The following is a 20,408-nucleotide window of genomic DNA, read 5'->3' as shown; positions in this document are numbered from 1 at the left end:
TGATTTTTATTTAGATTTAAATTAGAACTAATGATCAGCAACTAACACTTGTATCATTTGTGTCGGATCGATGAACAAAACAAAAGAAATATATTTTATTACTAAAAAAAATATTACTTTTCTTCTCCGAACCGAAACTTTTGTTTTGAAAGATATTAAACTTATGCCAGTACTTTATTCTTATACGGTTCTGGAAAACGTCGATAGTTCCCCTGTCTGTCGGCGGCGCCCACCTGGAATGAGGCAAGTCCACATTACTCTACCTTTAAAACGCCGGAATGTTTTGTGCGATCTTAGTAATGCTTGTACGGTTACAGTCGGATCGAAAGGAACGGGAATTTGAATTGAGTGAATCTTATTGGTAACGGTGATTAGTGACTGAAGTATGTTACCGTACAATAAGGAGAATTTGTTCTCTTTTCTTATCCCGATAATATCCCGATTAAAGGCTACCCTATAGCAGCAGTGACACACTCTTCTTACTAACTAGTAGAATTGGTTTGTTGCTTGGCGTCAGTGACGCTATCTTCACTATCACTGTTAACAACCCCGTGCTGCTCCTGCTTGGCGTGATCTTTCAGTGCAGCATCGCGCGTTTCCGGATGGAGCAATGTGAGAGCACCGGCTAGCAGTACAGCGCAACCGCAAATGGTGGTCGGTATCCACCACCCAAATCGTCCAAGTAAATCCGTGATATACGGCGCGGCAATCGAGCCCACGTGCGCCATCGTCGAGCAAATGCCTAACGCCGTGTTTCGAATTTCGGTCGGAAAAAGTTCCGCCGTGTGCAGTGTAACAATGGCGTACACGGCTGTTATACCAACGCGGCCCAGCATAGCCAACGTGACCAGTGCCGTGGTTTTGTCCTGTGGCACCGCCAGCACCACCAGCAAACAGATACCGGCGTAGAGGAAGAAACAGAAGGAAGAGCTCCTTCGACCGAAGTAGGCGAGTACAATCATGGACAGTACATAGGCGAAGATGTCGACGGAACCGGTGGTGGCCACGTACACGTATCGGTTGGCTGCGAAATTGTCCGCATTGAGTGCTACAAAGAAATGGGAAATGCAAATCAAAAGAACGATCATTTCAACCACCAAAAAAAGCAGGCTCCTCTACCAAAGGACTGATAAGGAGCTTTAATAGGACAGAGTACTTACCCGTGACGTAGTAACATAACGATGTAATACACCACGTAAAATGGCAAATTAGTGCCCTGCGGCAGAGCACGGGAGTGCCATAGAGTTTCGTAAACTCACTGAACGACTGCCTCAGTCGGTCCCCGCAGCTTACTTTGACGGGCTCTATGGCATCCGCGTCTTGGTTTTTCTCGACCACTTGCGCCGTATCGATCAGTTCCTTTGGTGCCTTTCGACCGAAAACCATGCGGTACGCTTTACGCTCTTGTCCCTTGCTTAACAGCCAGCGCGGTGACTCTACAAGGAAGCTGAAGAGCAGAAACAACAAATTAGACATCGAGGATTTTGCGGTTTATTAGCGACAATATACTTACTAGAGATGTATCACGAGCAGAAACGAAGGAATCGTCAGTGCCAGGGAGAGATCCCTCCATGGCGGTATGAGGTAGGCCGCCAATGCCAGGAACAGCATGCCCAAGGGATACGAGAAGTTGAACGCAATGCTCATCCAAGACCGGTGGCGTTTACCAATGTTCTCCGTCACTGAAAATGGTACCCATAAGCCGGATGGTTAGGAGGGAGATTGCACGTGACCATGCATGCGTTACGATACTGTCGCATAATACATACGCAGAGCAAATGGTGGATAGAACACGCCGGAGGCGGATGCTCCGAGACCAATGCGTCCCAGCAGCAGTAGCAGATAAACGGGTGAAAACGTTGTCAGCAACCCGGACACGATGTACAGCGTGGCGGCAATGGAGAAGCTCGTCTTGCGGCCAAACTTATCAGACAGCACACCGAAGGTGGATGCTCCGACAAACTTGCCGATCGATAGCGCCACCTGAACCGTCGATCGCAGTGCAGTTCGTTCGCAAAGTAGATCCCACTCCGGTACGATCGATACACCTTCCGGTTGGTCGTAGAACATTTCCCATTCACTTCCGGATGCTGCGGATGTCGACAGACAGTTGACCTCTTCGGGACGCTGCTGTGATTGGGTGTAATTGAGCGCATCCTGGAAGTTCAGTTTGCTTAGCTCCTGATAGTCCCAGCTATAGATCGTACAGGTTCCATTCTTGGCCGTCCCACTGCAAACGGAAGAGCAGACGTGCAGTGTGAAACGTAAAGGCGATCGTATACGCATATGAACACAACCATTTCTACCTTGGAGCGGTGATGGTACGGATTTCCTCGTGATTCCAGCCAGCTTTCTGAAGCAGTGGTACCGTGCAGTAGTAGTTTTTCGGCATCTGCCCCAGAAACACGTACGAAGACACATGGAAGCCATTGAGTATGTTCGGTGTGAGGCACAGGATGAACAGGACCCTAACGATATGATAACGAATGGAATAATTACTAGCCGCTATCACAGTTTGAGTGTTACGCGCTCGTATTTCTTGAGTAGTTTCCCAGTATTCCCAGTAAATGGTATGTGAACCGGACTTTAGTCTATAGAACCATCCGTGCTGGTCCATATTGTAGAGAACAGGAATAATGAGGGATAAGGGCCCGGAGAGCGGGCACTGAAACAACGACACAAATAGAGAACAGTTGCCAATTTACAGGCATAACAGAATAAAGCTGGATCAATAAAGAACCCTGAACATTTTAACTATAAGCAAACCAGGATACCTTCCCCTAAACAAGCTGAACAATTAGTTTCCACTGGATCTAACTGGGTTGTTGCCCGTATAAAGCAAATTTTTAATCTTGATGAAGTTCTCGTCTGTGGCAAACGTCTGCTATCTCCGATCGCAGTTCCGGCCGAAATTGTCACCATGAATTGGAATTCCGATTGTGGTATTCAAAACACCCACTCACCCCATTCCATCCCCCCGATTCTATCTTCTTCGGCATTGTACATTCGTCGCCATAATGGCCGAATGATAAGATTATCGCGAGTCTGTATGTCATAATCGCCCATCCGACTACCCATAGCCCAACCGTCGCTGGGCTCCAGAGCAATCTAATCTATGATGCCATGTCCATGCACCTTTAATCGTTATCAATCCGCGCCGTTCGCAAGTTGGTCGCTCAAAAATACGGCGCGCGCGAGAGAGAGAGAGTCAGCGACCGGACAGTTCCGCGGCCACCGGTCATAACATTCAAATCCAATGCAAACTCAACATTTGCGTTGCATGGCCCCGCGGTGCCAAGTTGTTCGCAATGGACCGGGCGGGTTGAGCTTGACTTCGTTAGCGTTTAGCGTTAATTTATTCCGCACATCATCTGCCCCGAGCCGAGCCGAGTTCTTAATGAGTCATTGCTAAAGAGTGGTGACACGATGAGACAAGGGGTGGCATGGAGCGGAATGCAAACCAACTTAGCATTGGTGTAAGAAGTAGTAGGCATATCAGACTAAGCACGGCGCAACGACGACGTGATGATAAACCTGATCAACCTTCCCAATTCGCGCAAAGGCCAACAACCACCCAGGCAGGCAGGCAGGCGTCACAGCACACGTGCCCTTGTGGTGCGTGCCCGGTTGTAGCGACCGCTGGCCATGTTACGCCTGACCAACTTGGCACACGCTTGGTTCTGTTACTGTGCACGCGTAAACAGCTGCTTAAGGAATGGGTTCTATGTTCGGGGGAAGGGAAGGGGACCATGGAATGAAGGTCAAGGCAACACTACCGGAAGCCCTAGTAATAGCGGGATTTCACCTGGAAACCATATGGGCTCATCCCATTCTCGACTGCGAGACTGGTTGCCATCGCTGCTCGATGGTGCGTCTGCTTTCCAAGCTTTTCAACCGGCTTGTATCAAGCGCGACTGATAACGCTTTCAGAGGACCATAAAGCCAGTCGTCTACTGTACGGGAGACGACGCGGACCATCGCGGACAATCAGCACAAATCCTTGCTACTACATTGATAGGCAGGCAATGGCAGTCGTCATCTCACGATAGCCCAGAACCTGAGGCGCAACCCCACAACCGCGCATAATTGATAAGCCAAGCCGCCCTGCCATAAAAGGTGCTTCGAGTTTGCGCTGCTGTCAGCCCTCGTTTCGGTTCGGTTCGGTTTGCACATTATCATCGAGCCCAAGATTCAATCACGACCGCGAGAGTAGCAAGCGCAACACGGTACAGGGGAAGCGAAGCGTGATAAGCGCCATTTACCGCTGCCCACCACGATTGACGCCGTGTCCCAAACGGACGACGTGCCTTGGAAGGAAGGGTCATCTGTGAGGGGTAACGTTTCGTCGTGATTAAATGCTCCCATTCCTTCATCTAACGCCGCCATTTATTTGTGGTCTGGGTCAGTCCGAAATCCTAACCCGACGTACGGCGCCTATCCCGGTGGCGACATGGTCACGGTTTCATCTATATTTATTTCCACCCCGTACCGTATGTACCAACGATGGGCACTGGTTCAAGGTTATTGAACTTTCGTTGCATTAGTGTGGATTCGTTCAAACCAAAAAGCAGCAAAGCTTATCACCGCCGCCGCCACCGCCACCGCCTGGTCGCTGATACTGGAAGGAAGGGCGGGAATTCCATCCGTCCACTTACTAAAGGTTGTTGTTCTGATCGCATCGCACTCGAGCGACATACTCGATCTGCTCTGGGAGCTACTTGCATTCCCGGATTCGCCCACGGGAAAAGAGAAAGTAACGCGGCCTCAGAACCACCCCGACACACTTTCACATTCTTAATCCCACCCTCCAACGGTCGCCACCGGTCACGCTACCTCACGCAGCACGTGATGATCGTGGGTTTGTCTCGACTTGTACGTTCGTTCGTTCGTTCGTTCTGATCGATATTAACCACCACGCACGCTCACACAAACCGCAGAACATCGCGACTCACTCGCGGAACACACCCTCGGATCATCGGAAAAAGAAAGGGAAGATCAGAAAGGGTAGAAGAAAGTAAAAAACCCGAGATCATCACGCCGCGTGGTCTTAGCCGATCAGCGATCATTCGTGCGAGGAGAACGGACCGTGCACGCGACGCGCGTCCGAGAAAAAAGCCGATCGCCATGTGGTGGTGGACGGCATGGACGATTTTGTTATCTTTCCCCTGTCCTCCTTTCGTTCCTTTCGTTCCTTTGGACGATTCGATGTTATTTTTAAATCCCAAGCCACCGGTGTTCGTCAGATGTTCCGACTTGGCGCTTCCTCCCCCACTCCTCCAAAAAAGATGGGTCAATGTTTCACAATAACAACAGTAGCAACAGTTTCTTTTTGCCGCGGAATAGGAGAACCCGGGACAGATGGCGATGGCGCAAACGTGTCTGCGGTTCCGGCTTCTTGCCGGCTTTGCTCACTCATTATGAACACTGTTCTGTTTCCGTGGGTATATATATAGAACATGGGGATTCGGTGGCATGATGCATCCCATTCCGGTGCACCTTCCTTGCGGCAACAAACTAGCAAATAATGACGGTTGCCGGTCACTCACCACAGCCAAAGTCCACCATTGCCCTTCTTCTCCAGACCGTCGAGGATGGTTTGCTTGAGATCGCTGGCCGAGTGGAGCGTCAGCTTGTCGGTAGCCCGGACCGGAACACCTGCTGGCTCATCGGTCGACTCGGACACCTGGTGGAGCTGGTGAGGCTCTATCGTACCGAGGTCCTTTCGTGGGTTCTCTTCCGCCATCTCGAGATCGGGTTCCTGCTGTCCCATGATAATGGGGATGGTCTCACGGCACTACGTACGAATGGTCCGGAATACCGGTTCTGCTACGGTTAGAAGCCGCTACAGCAACAAAACGCTGATTACACTACTGTACGCACTCTGGCGATGATAAGCACTTCACCGGGTGGCCATAACGACCGGCGTGGTCGAGCGGAGATTTGAAATTGGCGCGCGATCCGAACCATTGGTTCGTGGAACCGAGTGAACGGAGCTGCTGTGTTCGTGTGGCGGCCAGGCATTCTTTACAGTGACGGACAATCAAAGAGGGCCACTTGAATACCACGTTGTTTAGCCATTTTTTTTGCATTACCACTGGATTTTTGGGGGCTTTTCAACATTAGTACATTATCAAGGCCATTCTTAACTCAATTAATTACTTCATAGTAATAAACTGCAAATAGACTGATGGTTCTATTTTACATGGCCTATTGGTATCGACATAAGATACACGAAGCACACGTTTTACAAAATCCGTTACCGAGTCTCTACACGGGCGCGAGAAAGCTGAAAATGAGATGAGAATGAAAAAGGCGAGAATGTCAAATCCCATACATTTGTGACAGCCTACTTGTATCTTTACATTTCCATTTGTATGGGATTTGAAATTCTCAACTTTTTCATTTTCAGCTTTCTCGCGCCCGTGTAGAGACTCGGTTACAGAGGTTTCAAACCGGCAAAGCCTACTGTGCAAACGAGAAGAGGAAATGAGTTGTGGAACTTCCTGGTAGGCGCAGAATGCTGGACCCTACACCACGTTGTCGCACCCCTCGAGCCATTGCGTCACGCCACGTTATCCCCGATATGCATCATACTGTAGATCTCCTTGGCACAGCTTAAGTAAACGAAGAGGGCGCGCCTCTTTAGAATGAAACATATCCGGTACTCCATTGTGTTCCAATCATCAGGAACGAATGCGTCCAACGAAACAACGATTACCTCTCCGCGGACCGTCATTCCACAGTTAAATTCCCCGTTCCCAGACCGCAATCAAAGATTGCCGAGATCGACGACAATCCGGTGAAATCGAAATGCCCATGAACGAATTATTGTTACCAACAGCAGCAGGGCAACTCTCGGTCGGTCTGGTATTTCATTTCTTTCGCTTTCAATGCCAACAGCGGGTACACAGTAATAAGAGGACTATAGGGTCGTACTGGAATCGTCGTGCCCAAAAAAACAGGAAACACGTGCATGGCCACGGTTTTATTGAAGAAGAATAACATTTCACAACTTTCGCTTGGGAAGCCTTGGGAGCGTTTCCGAATCGCCATCGTTGTTCTCCTCATCCGTATCGTCATCCTCGTCGTAGTGAATGCGCTTTAGATTGACTGGCCGGCTGCGGGTTGCAGTTTTCAGCACAAACGCTCCCGTTCCCGAACGCTTCTCCTCGGCAGTTACATTGGAAGCGGTCGTGGTCGGTTGTAGGGGTTCACTTTGGCGGGATATCGTCGGTGCGAGGATGGAAGGAGAGTGTACTTCCGGTAGATCACGGGGTACTAGTTCGTTCATTGACACTACGGGCGGCGAGGGTGGGGATGGGACATTTTTCGCACCTACCATTGCCGCCTCAAGGCGATCCAGTTCGTTAAAATCGAACATATCATCATCGTCATCATCGTCATCGAACGGATCGTGAAATCCTATCTCCGGTGGTTTCTTTGTCTCGGAGGTGCTTGTGGAAGAGGGAAGACTCTCCGTCGAGGTAAAGCTGTTTGGTTTCGTCTCCCTTGGTGGCTTACGTTTCTCGAGCGCTATCACAATCTTGAGCTGATCAAAGGTCACTTCAGGGGGACAGAGTTCCTTGATCGTAGTCAGCTTGATGGGCTGCTGTTCCATGTTCGGTGGCAAATGGGAAACAATCGATGCATACAAACCATCATCGATGCCCAGCCGTACAAGATCTGGCTTCCCGAAGGAAGCACCCACCCGGATAGCGTCCTGCAGATGATTGATAATGGTGGATTCCGCCAACCGTCGCTCGCTGGCAATTTCAGGCACTGCTTTGCCTTCCCCTCTCCACATTCTCCACGATTGTTGCTGTGTTGCGGACAGAGTGCCACCCGGGAAGTCCGAATCACTCGACTCAGCCACCGGTGGCTTTTGGCTGGGGGGCAGATAATTTAGTTTTTGCTGAATGCATATAAGAAACTCGCGACCAAACTTCTGCAGCTTCACATCGGAGAACCCGTCGAGCTGTGCGTTTCGCATTTCGGTCATGTTTAGCGGACGTTTGGTGGCCATCTGGTGTAGGGCCGCATTCGAGGCAATCATGTACGGCATACACTCGAAGGCGGTCGCCAGTTCCGAGCGCTTTTTCAGTAACGTTTGTACCAGCTCTTGGGTGATGTTCTGTGGTCCTGCGACCGATGCAGGAAGAAAGCCTCGCGATGTCGTTATATTGAGAACTGGCTTTCGATTGGCGGGCGGTGAAATAGTGTGATCGCTTACCGCCACACGCTCTGAGCTTGGGGCTATGACTTTGAAGGATTTAAACATATCTGCCGTCGGTTTGAGTAGTAATTGTCGCCGGTTCGGTGGTTCGCCTGGCGAATTCAGCCACTTACGGGCCGCTGCCGTCAACTGAATCTTGTAGATGGTGGCAAACCGGTTGAAAGTGTTGTCGAGCTTCACTTTCGTCAGGAAACCCTCGCGCTCAAGCAGTGATCCCAGAGATTTCCACCATTCTTCGTCACGCGTTTTCCCAACGCCATACAGTGGATTGCGATAGTTGCTTTCGTTTAGTTTTTTGTTTTTCGATCCGCGTAGCAACATAATCGGAAGCGAAAGGCCCGTACCACCCCGAAATACTTCGATCGCTTTCAACAAATGCCCAGCATCGGTCCCAAAATCATACTTTCCGTCGGCATCGATACCTTCGTAACGTTCGCAATCCTTCGCCACACCACCTCGCGTACAGTTGTCACAGCAACGGCGTGGCTTCCCATCGACTGCTGTCTGTGCAGCCGACTTTTCGCGGTTTCCGATCTGCGAAAGTGTTCCCTCGAAGTACTGCAAGATGAAGCGCCGGCGACAATCGCGTGTGTCGAGGTATTCGCTCATCTTGCGCGACAGCTGCTCGAGGTTGTGCTGCACCGAACCGCTGCCAGCTTGCGAGCGAAGAAATTCGTGCGTTTTAAAGTCCGCTCGGCTCCAGAACATAACGCAACGCGACGGTTGGCCATCGCGTCCAGCACGACCCGCCTCCTGGTAGTAGCTCTCGAGATCCTTTGAAGCGCCGTAGTGGATGACGAGTCGAACGTCGGGCTTATCGATACCCATGCCAAACGCGATCGTAGCAACGATGATTTGCAATCGGTCACGCACGAAATGTTCGTGCACTTGGCGTCGCTTGGTAACCGATAGACCGGCATGGTAGGCCTCACACTCGATGCCTTTGCTGCGCAGCAGCTCCACAATTTCCTCGGTTTGCTTGCGTGTGAGACAGTAGATGATGATGCTTCCTTCGCGGGTCCCACTGCCCAGCAGTGGCCGAATGTCTCCCAGTGGTCCCTGGGAACCTTTCGGGCGCACGATAAACTCCAGGTTGGGACGATCGAAACCGGTGCATAGGATCTGTGCGTTGTTCAGGTGTAGGCTCTGCACGATATCATCGCGTACCTTCGGCGTGGCGGTAGCGGTAACCGCCAGAATGGGCACATCGGGGCACAGCGTTCGCACGATGCCCAGATTGCGGTAGGCCGGACGGAAATCGTGGCCCCATTTGCTCAAACAATGCGCCTCATCGATGGCGATCAGGGCGAGCTGTTTGCGCACCGCACTCAGCAGCGATTGGCCACGGTCACCGGTGACGAACTCGGGCGTAAGGTAGACCACGCGATAGCCGCCCGCTTCGATGTCCGGAATCGGATTACCGGACTGTGCCGTACCGAGCAGGCATGCCGGAATATTGCACAGATTCAGCGACAGTACCTGATCCTCCATCAAGCTGATAAGCGGTGAAACGACGAACGTTAGCCGGTCCAGAAACACCGAAGGATACTGATACGTTAAGGATTTTCCGTAGCCCGTGGCCATGATCACGCAGTTATCACGCCGCTCGACGATTATCGACCGAATTATACGCCATTGCATAGGCCGGAAGGCGGAATGGCCAAAGTGGGTGGACAGCACTTTCAGATATTCCGGGTCCGGGTCCGATTCTTCCGGTTCCTTGGACATTTTCTCACGGGGCAAGGAAAGGATTTTTTCACAATATCGACGGAGCAGTTTGTTCTTATCGCACTGGAAACAGTTAAAAGAAGATAAGAATTCCCGCGGTTTTTCAACTCAACAAAAACAATAGCCTCGAACCTAAACAACAGTTTTCCAGGGTTGTAGCCCATTTCCCTTTCGTCGTGCTATCAGGCAATTGCATTTTTACCTTTTTATTGGTGCACAGAAATTTTCAAAAATATCCACAAAAATTGCAATAAAAAAGAGTATAATAAGCTAGTAAGAAAACGGCGATTTCGGATGCATGCAACCCATTAAGCGCACGGTTGAGTAAAATTGCCAGATTTGTACATTTATTGGAAATGTATTTGTTCGCTGATAAAAATGTTCACAACATCATCCACATTAAAGCCTAATGATTGGAAAAAATGCACAGTTCCCTCAAGTTGCGTTATCACAATTGCTATCTACATACAACTCGATGGTCATCCGTGGTCAGCATATTACACAACGCCTCCCGTCTGTTGCAGCGCGGATTATCAGTCGAGTGTTGCAACATGTGCACTCGAGGTCTGGTAGGAGATTTGATTCGAAATAGAGCTCTCTGCCTTTTCTTTGGCCTTCGCTTCGTCACAGCTTTTAGGAATAGAATGGCACTTCAGTTGTTGTTCTTGAAACGACGGTGCTGAACCGAGCTGGAACGCTTCGTTCGCTACTGTCGTCAACGGCTGGCTGCTTATCGGGATCCGCCGCCATGTAATCCTCGAGGGTTACGTAGTGCGGTCCACCGTAGAAGTCAAGCACCGCAATCTGAACGATGTTCAGCTTGCACAGGAAGAAGTTATGTCCATCGGCTGGAAAAGAAGAAACGGGATTCCATTGATAAGCATGTTTCTGGTACTCGTACGGAGTGCGTTACTTACTGTCGATCCACTTTTTGGCCGCCGGATGCCGGCTATACATAGCCGCCTGGCCGAACGCAAACTCATCCGATGAGGGTTCAATTTTAATTGCGCTGCCCGAGATCATCAATCGTCCGCAGGTCGGTTCCATCGGATCGACTCCCTGCTTTGTGCAGGCCAAATCCTGGTCCATCGAAATCATCACCGTCAGCCGGTTGTCTTTGCTCAGATCCTGTGCCGTGTAGTCGAGCATCGTAAGATAAAAGTACAGCACGCCGGTCGACTTTTCTCCTCGAGCACTGTCCGCTACGGAGATGATGTTCACCATCGGAAAGCCCTGGATGGCGGGGACGATGGAAAGCGAGCCCATCGAAACCCATTCTGTGGCAAGGAATCGAAAGGGAATTGATGCCATTAAAATGCAACTCTGCTGGCTTGTAGGCGTAGGCCAATTTTGTACTTACCGGCTTTATGCACGAGATAGCGAGCCATCCGGGCATACTCGGTGTGCGGCGGTGGTTCATCTCGAACGGAGTCGAATGCCGAGATAAACGGAGCCAGATTCGCAAAAACGCCCCCCGCCAGAATCATCACCGCTACAAAAGTTAGAGATGCAATAATGAAGAGCAACCACAGCTTAGGCCCTGAAGGCAGACTTTTGGTATGTGCAGGGCGTAGCATTTCCGGTTGTTCGAACTTGTGATACTGTTCTCGTGTTAACACCGTCATCTTGAAGCAGCAAATTATTTATTACACCACACCACTTTACAAAATAGTCTAGGAATAAACGAAAAAAACAGAAGAAATTAAAACGGGGGCGGATTTTGGAACTTTCAAACTAAAACGCAAATCGTGCCAGGTCAAGGATGAGTCGTCTCTTTGTTCTGCAAACGCCATGATAAGCGATAAACACCCCCACGGCAAACAAGTTTTCCTCCTTGCGATCGTCACTCGCGATCAGCGATCGAGTTTTGTTCCCTCCTGCTGAGGATGTAGCGAGGTTTTATTACTTACCCAGAAGGCGAGGATGGTGACGATTCTGTGGATTCTCGGATTATGAGCGGATTCGCGAGTATTTCCGCGGTTTTAAACGTTTTTAAATTAACAAAAAACCTCGGGCAAAACAACAGTTTTTAGGGTTGAAGCAAGGTACTTTAAAAAGACAGGTAGCTTTATCCAGAACAAATCCTCGATCGTATTTTAGAAAAAACTTCAGAGTTTGACATTCACGGGATGGTGGGATGTTTACTTCGGGAACGCTCTTTTCGGAGCTGTTTTCGCTTTTCTGTGGTATTACGACAGTTCAAATTCACGAAAAGTGGCACGAAAGTTAAAGTTTATGCAAATATTCTCAAAATTCTTCCTAGTGTTTCAATATGGTATCGGTCCGTAGGTCTTGCCACCCGGCCTAGAACAAGAGCTAGCTATCGTTCCTGGACCGTGCTCACTCGCTGTAAAACATAACTCGGTTGCTCGATTGATCTTAAATAGAGAGATGAATCATTTAAACATCCGAAAAAGAGTGAAATCAGGTACTTTCCTTGATAAAACCACCAAACTTGCCCATATCTTCTTCTTCTTCTTCTTCTTGAAACTCACGTGGTTTTGTTGATAAAAGCGCCCTGCTATGAATGTCAAACAAATTCAAAATGGTGACCTGTCAAAGCGGTTAAGAAGCTACCTGTCTTTTTAAAGTACCTTGGGTTGAAGTCCACTTTTCGCTTCGAATTTTAGATGAATATTTTGCTTTATTTTGTGCAAAATACTCATATTTTATCGATCATCACTGTGTGCCATAGAAATTTTTGACCACTCGACCTCCTCGCCCACCGTGTTCTTGGAGGCTTACCTTTCTCTGACAAGAAAGCGTTGGAATCCGCTGAAATTGTTGCATTGGGCGATAAAAAACGTTAATAATGCTACAATTTCACTTCATTTCTGTTCAATAACTCACTTAACGAATTTCCCAGCGAAAAGAAAGCTACATCATCTCCTTTGCCGCATTAGCGAAGAATTCGCTTCAGCGGGACGCCAGCCTCGGTGCACAACGATCGAAAAACTGATCCTTTATTTTTGGGTGTAGTTCAAAGCGTAATTTAAAATACTTGCCGTGGTTTGATTTACATGAAATAAGAATCGTTTTGTTGGATTATTTGCTGCCTGTTTAATGGAATAGCTAATGAAAGGTTTGTTTCGTATTGGTAAAAAACTCAAGCAATCGATTTTCACAATCTTCTCACAAAGAAATATTGTAATGCCCAAGCAAAATGGCAAACGCTTCGTGCCTGAGTTGAATTATATTTTTGGATATATCGAAACACACGGCAACAGACAAGAGAAGTTCTTGGAAAGGATTGCCAATAGTCGTTGGGATGTTTCAACGCATCGAACATGTACATCAAGCCAGCCATTAAGCGATTATCAGCTATTTGACCATATTTTTTCTCCATATTTGGCCAACCGATGCCGAGCCGAGATTTTTTTACGTATTTATGACAAAAGTCCACAAGTAATACAATGCATTTCCATATTTAATGAAGCCGTACATGAGCAGTTAATAGCTTTCGGAGCCACTTCGGGTTCTAGATAGCGACCCGCGCTGGCTTTGGGACTTCGGGAATCTGGCTGTAATCTTCTTGCGAGGCAAGCATTCCATATAAGACGAGGCCTAGTTGGATAACAAGCACAACCAGATGGAGAAGCGCTGAACAAATAAGTTAACGACAAACTGAACATTGCATTCTGCGTTAGAATAGTTTTTAAGGTTAAATCGAAACAAAAATAAGAATTTTTGAAGATATATTTTTAGAAAACTATCTACGTTTATTATCTTGATAAAGCCATTATAGATTTCAATTTGAACAACTTGAAGAACATTTGGCCGTAATTTGGGGAACATTAGTTAAAACCTACGTCTATAATACCAAATTTATTAAATCGTATCTGCAAAAATTCGATTGATCTAACGATTTGACAAGATATTTGTGAAAGTTTCCTTAACCAGAAAGCATTCAAAAAATGCCAAAAAATGAAATAGAATACGTTAGCTGAGAAGCTAAGCTGAAATGATCGTGCAAGAAGCTGCATGTCTTCAAAAGTGTGTTCGCCGTACACTGCCGTTGTTTTAACGATTATCGCCCATCCGTTTGATCACGAGTTCCGTGCTGGTGAGTGAGTCCGGTAATGAGACCGGATATCCGTACTGGCTGCTGATACGTTCTCCCGATGCCTGCTTTGCCTTTTTTTGTCTAACGGAAACAACAGAACAAGAAAGCGATGCAGCGATAGCCACAGACACTCTGCTGTCTTGTCCGAGAAATGCATGTAAGAGTAGAGTGTTTCTTTCAGCAAGGTCAGAAGGTACGCGCTCTTCTACATTTCCAATCGTCCGGTATCGTCCGGTAGCCGGTATGGCGGAACGGAGGACGAAGAGACGCTCTACTGGACTCGGCTATCATATTAGTGCAACGAAAATTGGAAATATTGCCATTTCGTGAAAGTTGAACCTGAGCGAGCGAGCTTCCGAGGCACGACCATGGCCGGTAATCTGCTGGCACCGGAAGTAGCATCACTTGGGTAATGTTTCGGACTGGTTCTGTCGGTGCTGATCGTAATTCGCTATCCGTACATACCGTACATAAGGCTGACTCAGGCAAGGTAAGCGGGATTTCAATTTTCAATTTGTTTGAGTGTACCGCACGACTGTCGGAGGATGCGTTCAGCTCCGACTGTGTGTCTGTCGGTCGGTCGGTCTGCCTGTGGACGACGTTGGACTTTGGTAATAATTGGGATATAAAAGTTTAGTTTTCCAATCGATTGAAAACCGATGCTGGAAAATGGCCAACGAAAGTAGCTAGTCACTGCAGAGCGTGCCCGAGAACGGATAGTAACGAGTAGAAAACGCTTAATGTTGCTGGAATGTGTTTTCCATCGGAGCTTGAAAAAAAAAAACTAGTTGAGTAGGAAAACGATTTCGATTGCCATTTGTGTGGGTATTGCAGCTTTTCCGATTCTCAGTTAGTAGCACGGATACCATTAATAATTGGCAATGATTTCAGCAAATTAGGATGTGCAACGTTTTGCTAAAAAAATAGTTTAAATTAAATTGCTCTATTTCCACAACTCCCGAACCAATCAAATATGGAAAATCACAATTTAATCAAGTGATGAAGCCAACCTATTTCTATTAATCAATTTCGCATTTGACCGTCGAGTGGACACATCGGTGACACGGTGATGCGTGGATGCAAGGTAATCCATACTGTAAATACAACCACGCACATGTAGTAATTCTCAGAATAATTTGATGTGACTCACACATCCGGAATATCAAATATCAACATCATTATTGGACTTCGCGCATACCAGCTATCATTGCAGAGTGTTTGTTTTGAATTTATGACCGGATGCATACTGCTTCATTACACCAAATAGATGGATTTCGCTGGTCCCGCCTTTGAAGAAGCACGTTTAGGAATGCTTTTCATATCACCGGGGATCAACTCGTGATTCGAGGCATCATCCAATGTAAACCAATCTATTAGTGCACATTACACGGACCCGGTGAAGCTGGCCAACAGGCAAAACAACATATTTTTAACGCTCTTCCTTCGCTGCCTCACGGACCATCAGCCAGTACGTTAAAGCACCATCATTGTGGCCATAGAGTATGACAACATCTATCTACCTAGCACCGATCGGAACGTGTCGTGCTAGGCATACCTACGAGTACCAAAGGATTAACAGAACGGCAGCTTAAAGAGGAGGGGGAGGGTGGAACATTGGACGTAAAAAGTGGAACAAACTCCAAAATGAAAACATTGACCATCCCATCCCACAACCGTATCGACGTGCAGACGACAACGGCCGGTGAAAGCAGAAGACCCCTCAGAGCAGAAGAACCGTAACATCTCGTGCCAGCAGCTCGCACCCGCCCGACCGACCGGCGGGGGGTCGGTCATAAATTGTTGAAATCCAATGGACAAAGGTGGGCAAACACGGTGGCCCGGCGACCATTTTTCTGCTGCTGCCCTCCTTGCTGCTGTTGCTTCAACGGTGACGCCATCGTGTCGAAGGGGCTGGCCGCGAGCCGCGAGCACGTCGAGTGAGGTCGCGCTGCGCGAAAGATCGAGTGGAGGTAATTATGCATAAATTTTTAGCATATTTCATCGTCGCCCAGGACGACATCTTTCTCGGTGGGACGGGCTGGTGTCCTTTTCGGCATTGCCAGCATCCCTGGTCCTGCGTTCCGGTTCCAGCAGGACAATGCAGACATCTCGCACATCGGTAGAAGCGCAAGGTAAGTGGCTTCCCCACGCTCGATTTCGCTGGTTCGTTGGCTGCACAGCGTCACCGTCACCGCTGGCACCAGGCAGGGCACAGCAGGGGCCAGCATTCCGAAGGGGGGCGCGCGCGTGCCGGTAGAGTGGCGGCTTTTACGAATTTTGCACGAATTTGGGCACCGGTCCGGTGGCAGACAGGCAGGCAGGCTGGAAAGTTTTTGGACGTTTAACGCCCCGTCCCCTGGAACCCCCGGAATGCATCGTGGCGCTTTCGGTGCGAATGACAGTGGCAGCAGCGCATTGCGCCGTGCACCGTGGACGCAAGACGGGACGCCATGTTGGTGTCCATGTCAGCGCCGAGGTAGCACGGAAAACCTGGTGCTTTCGGTGGAGAGAGGCGGGTAGAAACCGGTCGGGATGGATAAGATGAATGGGTTAATTGCAACAATTATGTCGCTCCGGTGAATACGATGCGTGATCTCGGGATACCGTGGTGGCGGCGACGCCCGGGGGAAAGCGCTCTGCAGGAGCAGGATCGTCTGGCGCGGTCTGCGCTCGCGGCCTCTGGCATTCCGGAGCAGTCCCTGGGTAGGTGAGTGAGGCGGGTGTAGCGATATTGAATGAATGATTTATGGTGCTGGCGCGACGGTGGAATCAGAACCGTCTTTTTTTTTCTCGGTGGTGGCTGGCCGGATGGCTTCCAAGAGAAAATCTATTATGAGAAAATTCCTCGCGCGGACACGGGACACTCGCGCGTTCGCACTCGAGCGATGGATTCGATGCCAACGATTTATGTGGTGGTTCGAACGCCAAAGGTAATATTCGATGAATTGTTGGCAAGAAATTTAAATGGTTTCGTTGGTTTTGTGTTACATTCTCCCGTTCCACATCATTACAAGTGGTTGCAGGTAACTTTGTTGCTTAATTTGCTCAGTCCTCGTACTACTAGTGGGTATAGAAGACAGCGTTTGGTTGTGTTGTAAAATGATTACATTACGATGTAGAACCGTGAATTTAATTATAACCACCGTACGGTTGTGAATATCACGATTGGTAACATAATTTGACTTTTGAACATTTTTGTGAGCTTTTCTTCTTTTATAGTGACCTCTTTCTATGTATCTTGTTAATATAATTTAACTGTGCTAAGTTATGGGCTAAGCTCATTCTGTTGGTAGCGGTACTGTGGACGTAAACAATTCAGACCAACCAATCATAGAGGAAGTTATTAATGCTGTAGGCGAGACTCTCAATAGTACTTGGATTATCCAGACTTTAATGGTTTGATTGCTAGGAAAACCGCTTAGAGATATTAATATAATCTTACCCTGTTTGTTTGTTGTATATATTTCCTCGACATTGTCGAGTATGCATCTATGGTGAGTTACTGGAAATGATATAAATGTATTTTCAAAATAAAATTGTCTTCAAAACACCTAACAATAATTTAATTTACTAACGATATTTCATGCAAGATCCATTCCTATATACATTTCTAACAATTCCTAGAGTTACTGTCGCATACTAATTGCTCTATTTGCTACAAAATATTCGTATTCGCAATTTTCAGTAGTAATCCATCTACTCAACTCATCTTGATCATTCCGCTTCAACGTTTTCAAAGAGAGGCATTTAGGAACTAAATAAACGGCCTTAACTTAATGTTGTCCTTGCGATAATTACTGGTTTGCACATCATTTTGCTTGTATTCCATATAATTGTTTTAATAAATGAGACCACCAACTATCGTACTTGAACACGTTGCACACGTCTGGTCGCTTATACACATTCGTCAACTTTGCTCGAGCATCCGCTTGGTCCAGCGCTGCTGAACACGAATTCCGTCTACAGCACCACCTGCAGCGGCGCAATGGGAACCGACATGTGGCGCTTGAAGAAGCAACACCATCGGTAAGGACGGTGGTAGAACTAACGTGCGTGCTATAATTATTTTCCATTTCCCCCGATTGCGACCTCACACGAGAACAAGGGACCGCTTCCGGACCGAACCGTGTCCGGTACGTGCGATTGGTGCGGCTATGCGGTGGTGATGAACCAATAATGTGTCGGACATTCCAGGCCGCGAATCGGAAATGCGAAAGGATACAATCTCGTTCGCAGGATGTCTCACAGTTTAAAATATAATTAAATACCTGTTAACCGGTCGATTTACGAGCGGCTTAGCCTGCGCATTGCTCGTACCATAATTGAATTGCGGTGGTGATTTCGATTGTTCCACTCGCAGCAATGCGTAACGGCCAGGAACCTTATGACGACGAGTGCACCAATGGAATGGTTTGGTTTGACAGTTTTGGTACGTTGTGTTGTATAGTAGGAGGACGCCATAGCTCTTGCTTTTTTTTTATTACGATCGAAGACAGAAAATGTCATACGCAATTCAAATAATGGCTCATTCAAAGTATTTCTCTAATATTTGTGGTAAAGAAATTGTCCTTGAAGATAAAATGGGCATTCGAAGACTTCGCGGTTAGTGACCGATTCCATTTCGACAATGTTCTCCTGGATGCTAGAGCTATGTGATGGTATAAAGCGTAGTGGTGCAGCATAACCGCGTAAATATGTCTCAAACATCCCGTATCTCAAGATAAATTTGATATAAACTTATTATAAACACCAATTCCAATAGATAGTAACGAAAAGTTTCTGAAGCTTATAGTTCAAGCATTCCTGCATGCAGAGCACTGTCTTCTTTTCCGAGCCAATTTACTATACCTTGGAATATAGCGGTGTTTGAGCACCGTAAAGGTAAACAATTTTGGTTTAAAGTAATCGAAATGCATCCATTATTTAATTAATTTACATTAATTTTCCAATTATCCTAACCAAAACAAATGCTGCTGAAATTGTTCTTCGAAAAAAATTAATTCTTCATTGAAATTAATAAGTTATTTTCCATCTTATCTGTTTCATCTTCGTCTCAATATCAAAAACGAATATTAAAATCTTCACTTCTAAAACTCCGTCCAGACGATGACGAATGTTGGAGAATTTCTCGACGAGAACTTCGCAAACAAACGTCATCCCATACAAATCCGTCGAGAAGTTATCGCGATAACTGAAATGCACGTGTAGCGAGCGTGCAAGCGAGAACGAGCGAGAACTTCTTTTGGAGCTGTCAAATCGTATGTAAACAGTAGGGCGGGAAAGTTATCGCGATAACTTTGTTGCTCGTCTGGACGGAGTTTAAGACAAATAAACATGTTGTTACTAGAAATTTTCACCTAATATGGGCAATATTACGTTTTTTTATCACGAAAGTGGTCATCTTTAGAGCATAATATATTTTTCCTACGAGATAGTGTGTTTATAAAATACTTTCCTATTGCTTGCTGGTATATAAATATTATTAAAACATTTATAAGAACGGTAAAGTGATATTTTAATTTAGGAAAAAAATCCTAATAACGAAAATGGATAATAACAGGTTACTCTTTGGCATGTGATACGTGAAGGTAATACTGAGAATTATGTTTCAAAACGATTCAAAATGAGCCTTCATCTGCACCATTTTAGTGGTTTTCCACAAAACCGCCTCCGTCTGTTTTGAATGGCAGCATCGACAGCTATTAGCAACTGCAGGCCATCTAACAGGGGCTATCCGCCACTGGAATGGAGGCGCCCGGAGACTCCTGCTGGTGCTGGCGGTTTTTCTGGTGGCCGAACGGGAGGTGGAAAAGTCTGGCGACGCTCGCCTTTCACTACTACCATGATGAACGATTAGCCACGGTAAAGGTGCTGGACGAGTGGAATCGAAATAAATGCACTAACGAAGAGTCGACTAAAGCACAACATTCTAGAGAAAAACCGCCCCGAATCCCGTCCCGATTAAGCTTTGGCGAAGCTGTGGCCAACTTCGCGCAAGTGTTGAACACCACAAACACCGGCAGCAACAGTAGCTGTCCACCGTCTAATTGAAACACATCGCCCAGTGCCCAGTCTGCTGGAGCTGCTCTTTAATTAATGAAGAAAGTGTTGCTCCTCTATTCACGCCTCCTTTACATGGGCTTTTGGTTTTTTCACCTCGCTTTTGCTTGCCCTCCCCGAAGAAAAGGCACAAGATGGATGCCAATAAGCAGTAGCAGCAGCAGCAGCAGCAGCAGCAAAAACGAACGTAATGAATGGCTTGAGAGAGAACCAACGCTGGGGGCGCAAAAAACAGGTAGATTGAAAAGACCGTTTTAGAGCTGGAAGGATTTAACCTCCTTCCTGGCAACCCGGGCTTCTACTACTGCTGCTCCTGCTGCTGCT

The 20,408-nt window shown here is 47.4% G+C and overlaps 3 protein-coding genes across 4 annotated transcripts; all 3 read right to left on the bottom strand.

Annotated features, from left to right (window-relative positions):
• Positions 1 to 16: 16 nt before the first annotated feature.
• LOC125949297 (organic cation transporter protein) lies at positions 17 to 5,927 on the bottom strand. The gene is made up of 6 exons (XM_049676214.1): positions 5,547 to 5,927; positions 2,307 to 2,468; positions 1,770 to 2,230; positions 1,514 to 1,682; positions 1,161 to 1,447; positions 17 to 1,048 (listed from the first exon to the last, which is right to left on the bottom strand). Exons 1-6 carry the CDS (start codon positions 5,768 to 5,770, stop codon positions 483 to 485), a joined length of 1,869 nt encoding a protein of 622 aa, XP_049532171.1. The 5' UTR covers positions 5,771 to 5,927; the 3' UTR covers positions 17 to 482.
• Positions 5,928 to 6,972: 1,045 nt separating this feature from the next.
• LOC125949264 (Werner syndrome ATP-dependent helicase homolog) lies at positions 6,973 to 10,070 on the bottom strand. Its single transcript, XM_049676153.1, has one exon. It carries the CDS (start codon positions 9,959 to 9,961, stop codon positions 7,007 to 7,009), a length of 2,955 nt encoding a protein of 984 aa, XP_049532110.1. The 5' UTR covers positions 9,962 to 10,070; the 3' UTR covers positions 6,973 to 7,006.
• Positions 10,071 to 10,286: 216 nt separating this feature from the next.
• On the bottom strand, positions 10,287 to 12,002 carry LOC125949390 (protein CREG1). 2 transcript variants are annotated; one of them, XM_049676374.1, is made up of 4 exons: positions 11,872 to 12,002; positions 11,322 to 11,634; positions 10,879 to 11,238; positions 10,287 to 10,809 (listed from the first exon to the last, which is right to left on the bottom strand). In XM_049676374.1, exons 2-4 carry the CDS (start codon positions 11,584 to 11,586, stop codon positions 10,595 to 10,597), a joined length of 840 nt encoding a protein of 279 aa, XP_049532331.1. In that variant the 5' UTR covers positions 11,587 to 11,634; positions 11,872 to 12,002; the 3' UTR covers positions 10,287 to 10,594. The 2 variants fall into 2 exon arrangements, with proteins under 2 accessions (XP_049532331.1, XP_049532330.1); XM_049676373.1 differs by lacking the exon at positions 11,872 to 12,002 and adding an exon at positions 11,714 to 11,833.
• Between the last annotated feature and the right edge of the window lie 8,406 nt (positions 12,003 to 20,408).

This window comes from Anopheles darlingi, chromosome 2 (assembly GCF_943734745.1).
Source record: "Anopheles darlingi chromosome 2, idAnoDarlMG_H_01, whole genome shotgun sequence".
Taxonomy (NCBI): Eukaryota; Metazoa; Arthropoda; class Insecta; order Diptera; family Culicidae; genus Anopheles; species Anopheles darlingi.
Note: the sequence above shows the minus strand (reverse complement) of the source record. Positions and strands in the feature narration are given on the sequence as shown.

Excerpts from the sequence above, each read along its gene's own strand:
- LOC125949264 (XM_049676153.1), bottom strand. The coding sequence starts at position 9,961 with ATGTCCAAGGAACCGGAAGAATCGGACCCGGACCCGGAATATCTGAAA.
- LOC125949390 (XM_049676374.1), bottom strand. The coding sequence starts at position 11,586 with ATGACGGTGTTAACACGAGAACAGTATCACAAGTTCGAACAACCGGAA. Across the intron at positions 11,239-11,321 it reads CTATCTCGTGCATAAAGCCG|AATGGGTTTCGATGGGCTCG; the intron begins GTAAGTACAAAA and ends TCCTTGCCACAG. Across the intron at positions 10,810-10,878 it reads GGCCAAAAAGTGGATCGACA|CCGATGGACATAACTTCTTC; the intron begins GTAAGTAACGCA and ends CTTCTTTTCCAG.
- LOC125949297 (XM_049676214.1), bottom strand. The coding sequence starts at position 5,770 with ATGGGACAGCAGGAACCCGATCTCGAGATGGCGGAAGAGAACCCACGA. Across the intron at positions 2,469-5,546 it reads AATGGTGGACTTTGGCTGTG|GGTCCTGTTCATCCTGTGCC; the intron begins GTGAGTGACCGG and ends TCATATCGTTAG. Across the intron at positions 1,683-1,769 it reads CTATCCACCATTTGCTCTGC|TGACGGAGAACATTGGTAAA; the intron begins GTATGTATTATG and ends TACCATTTTCAG.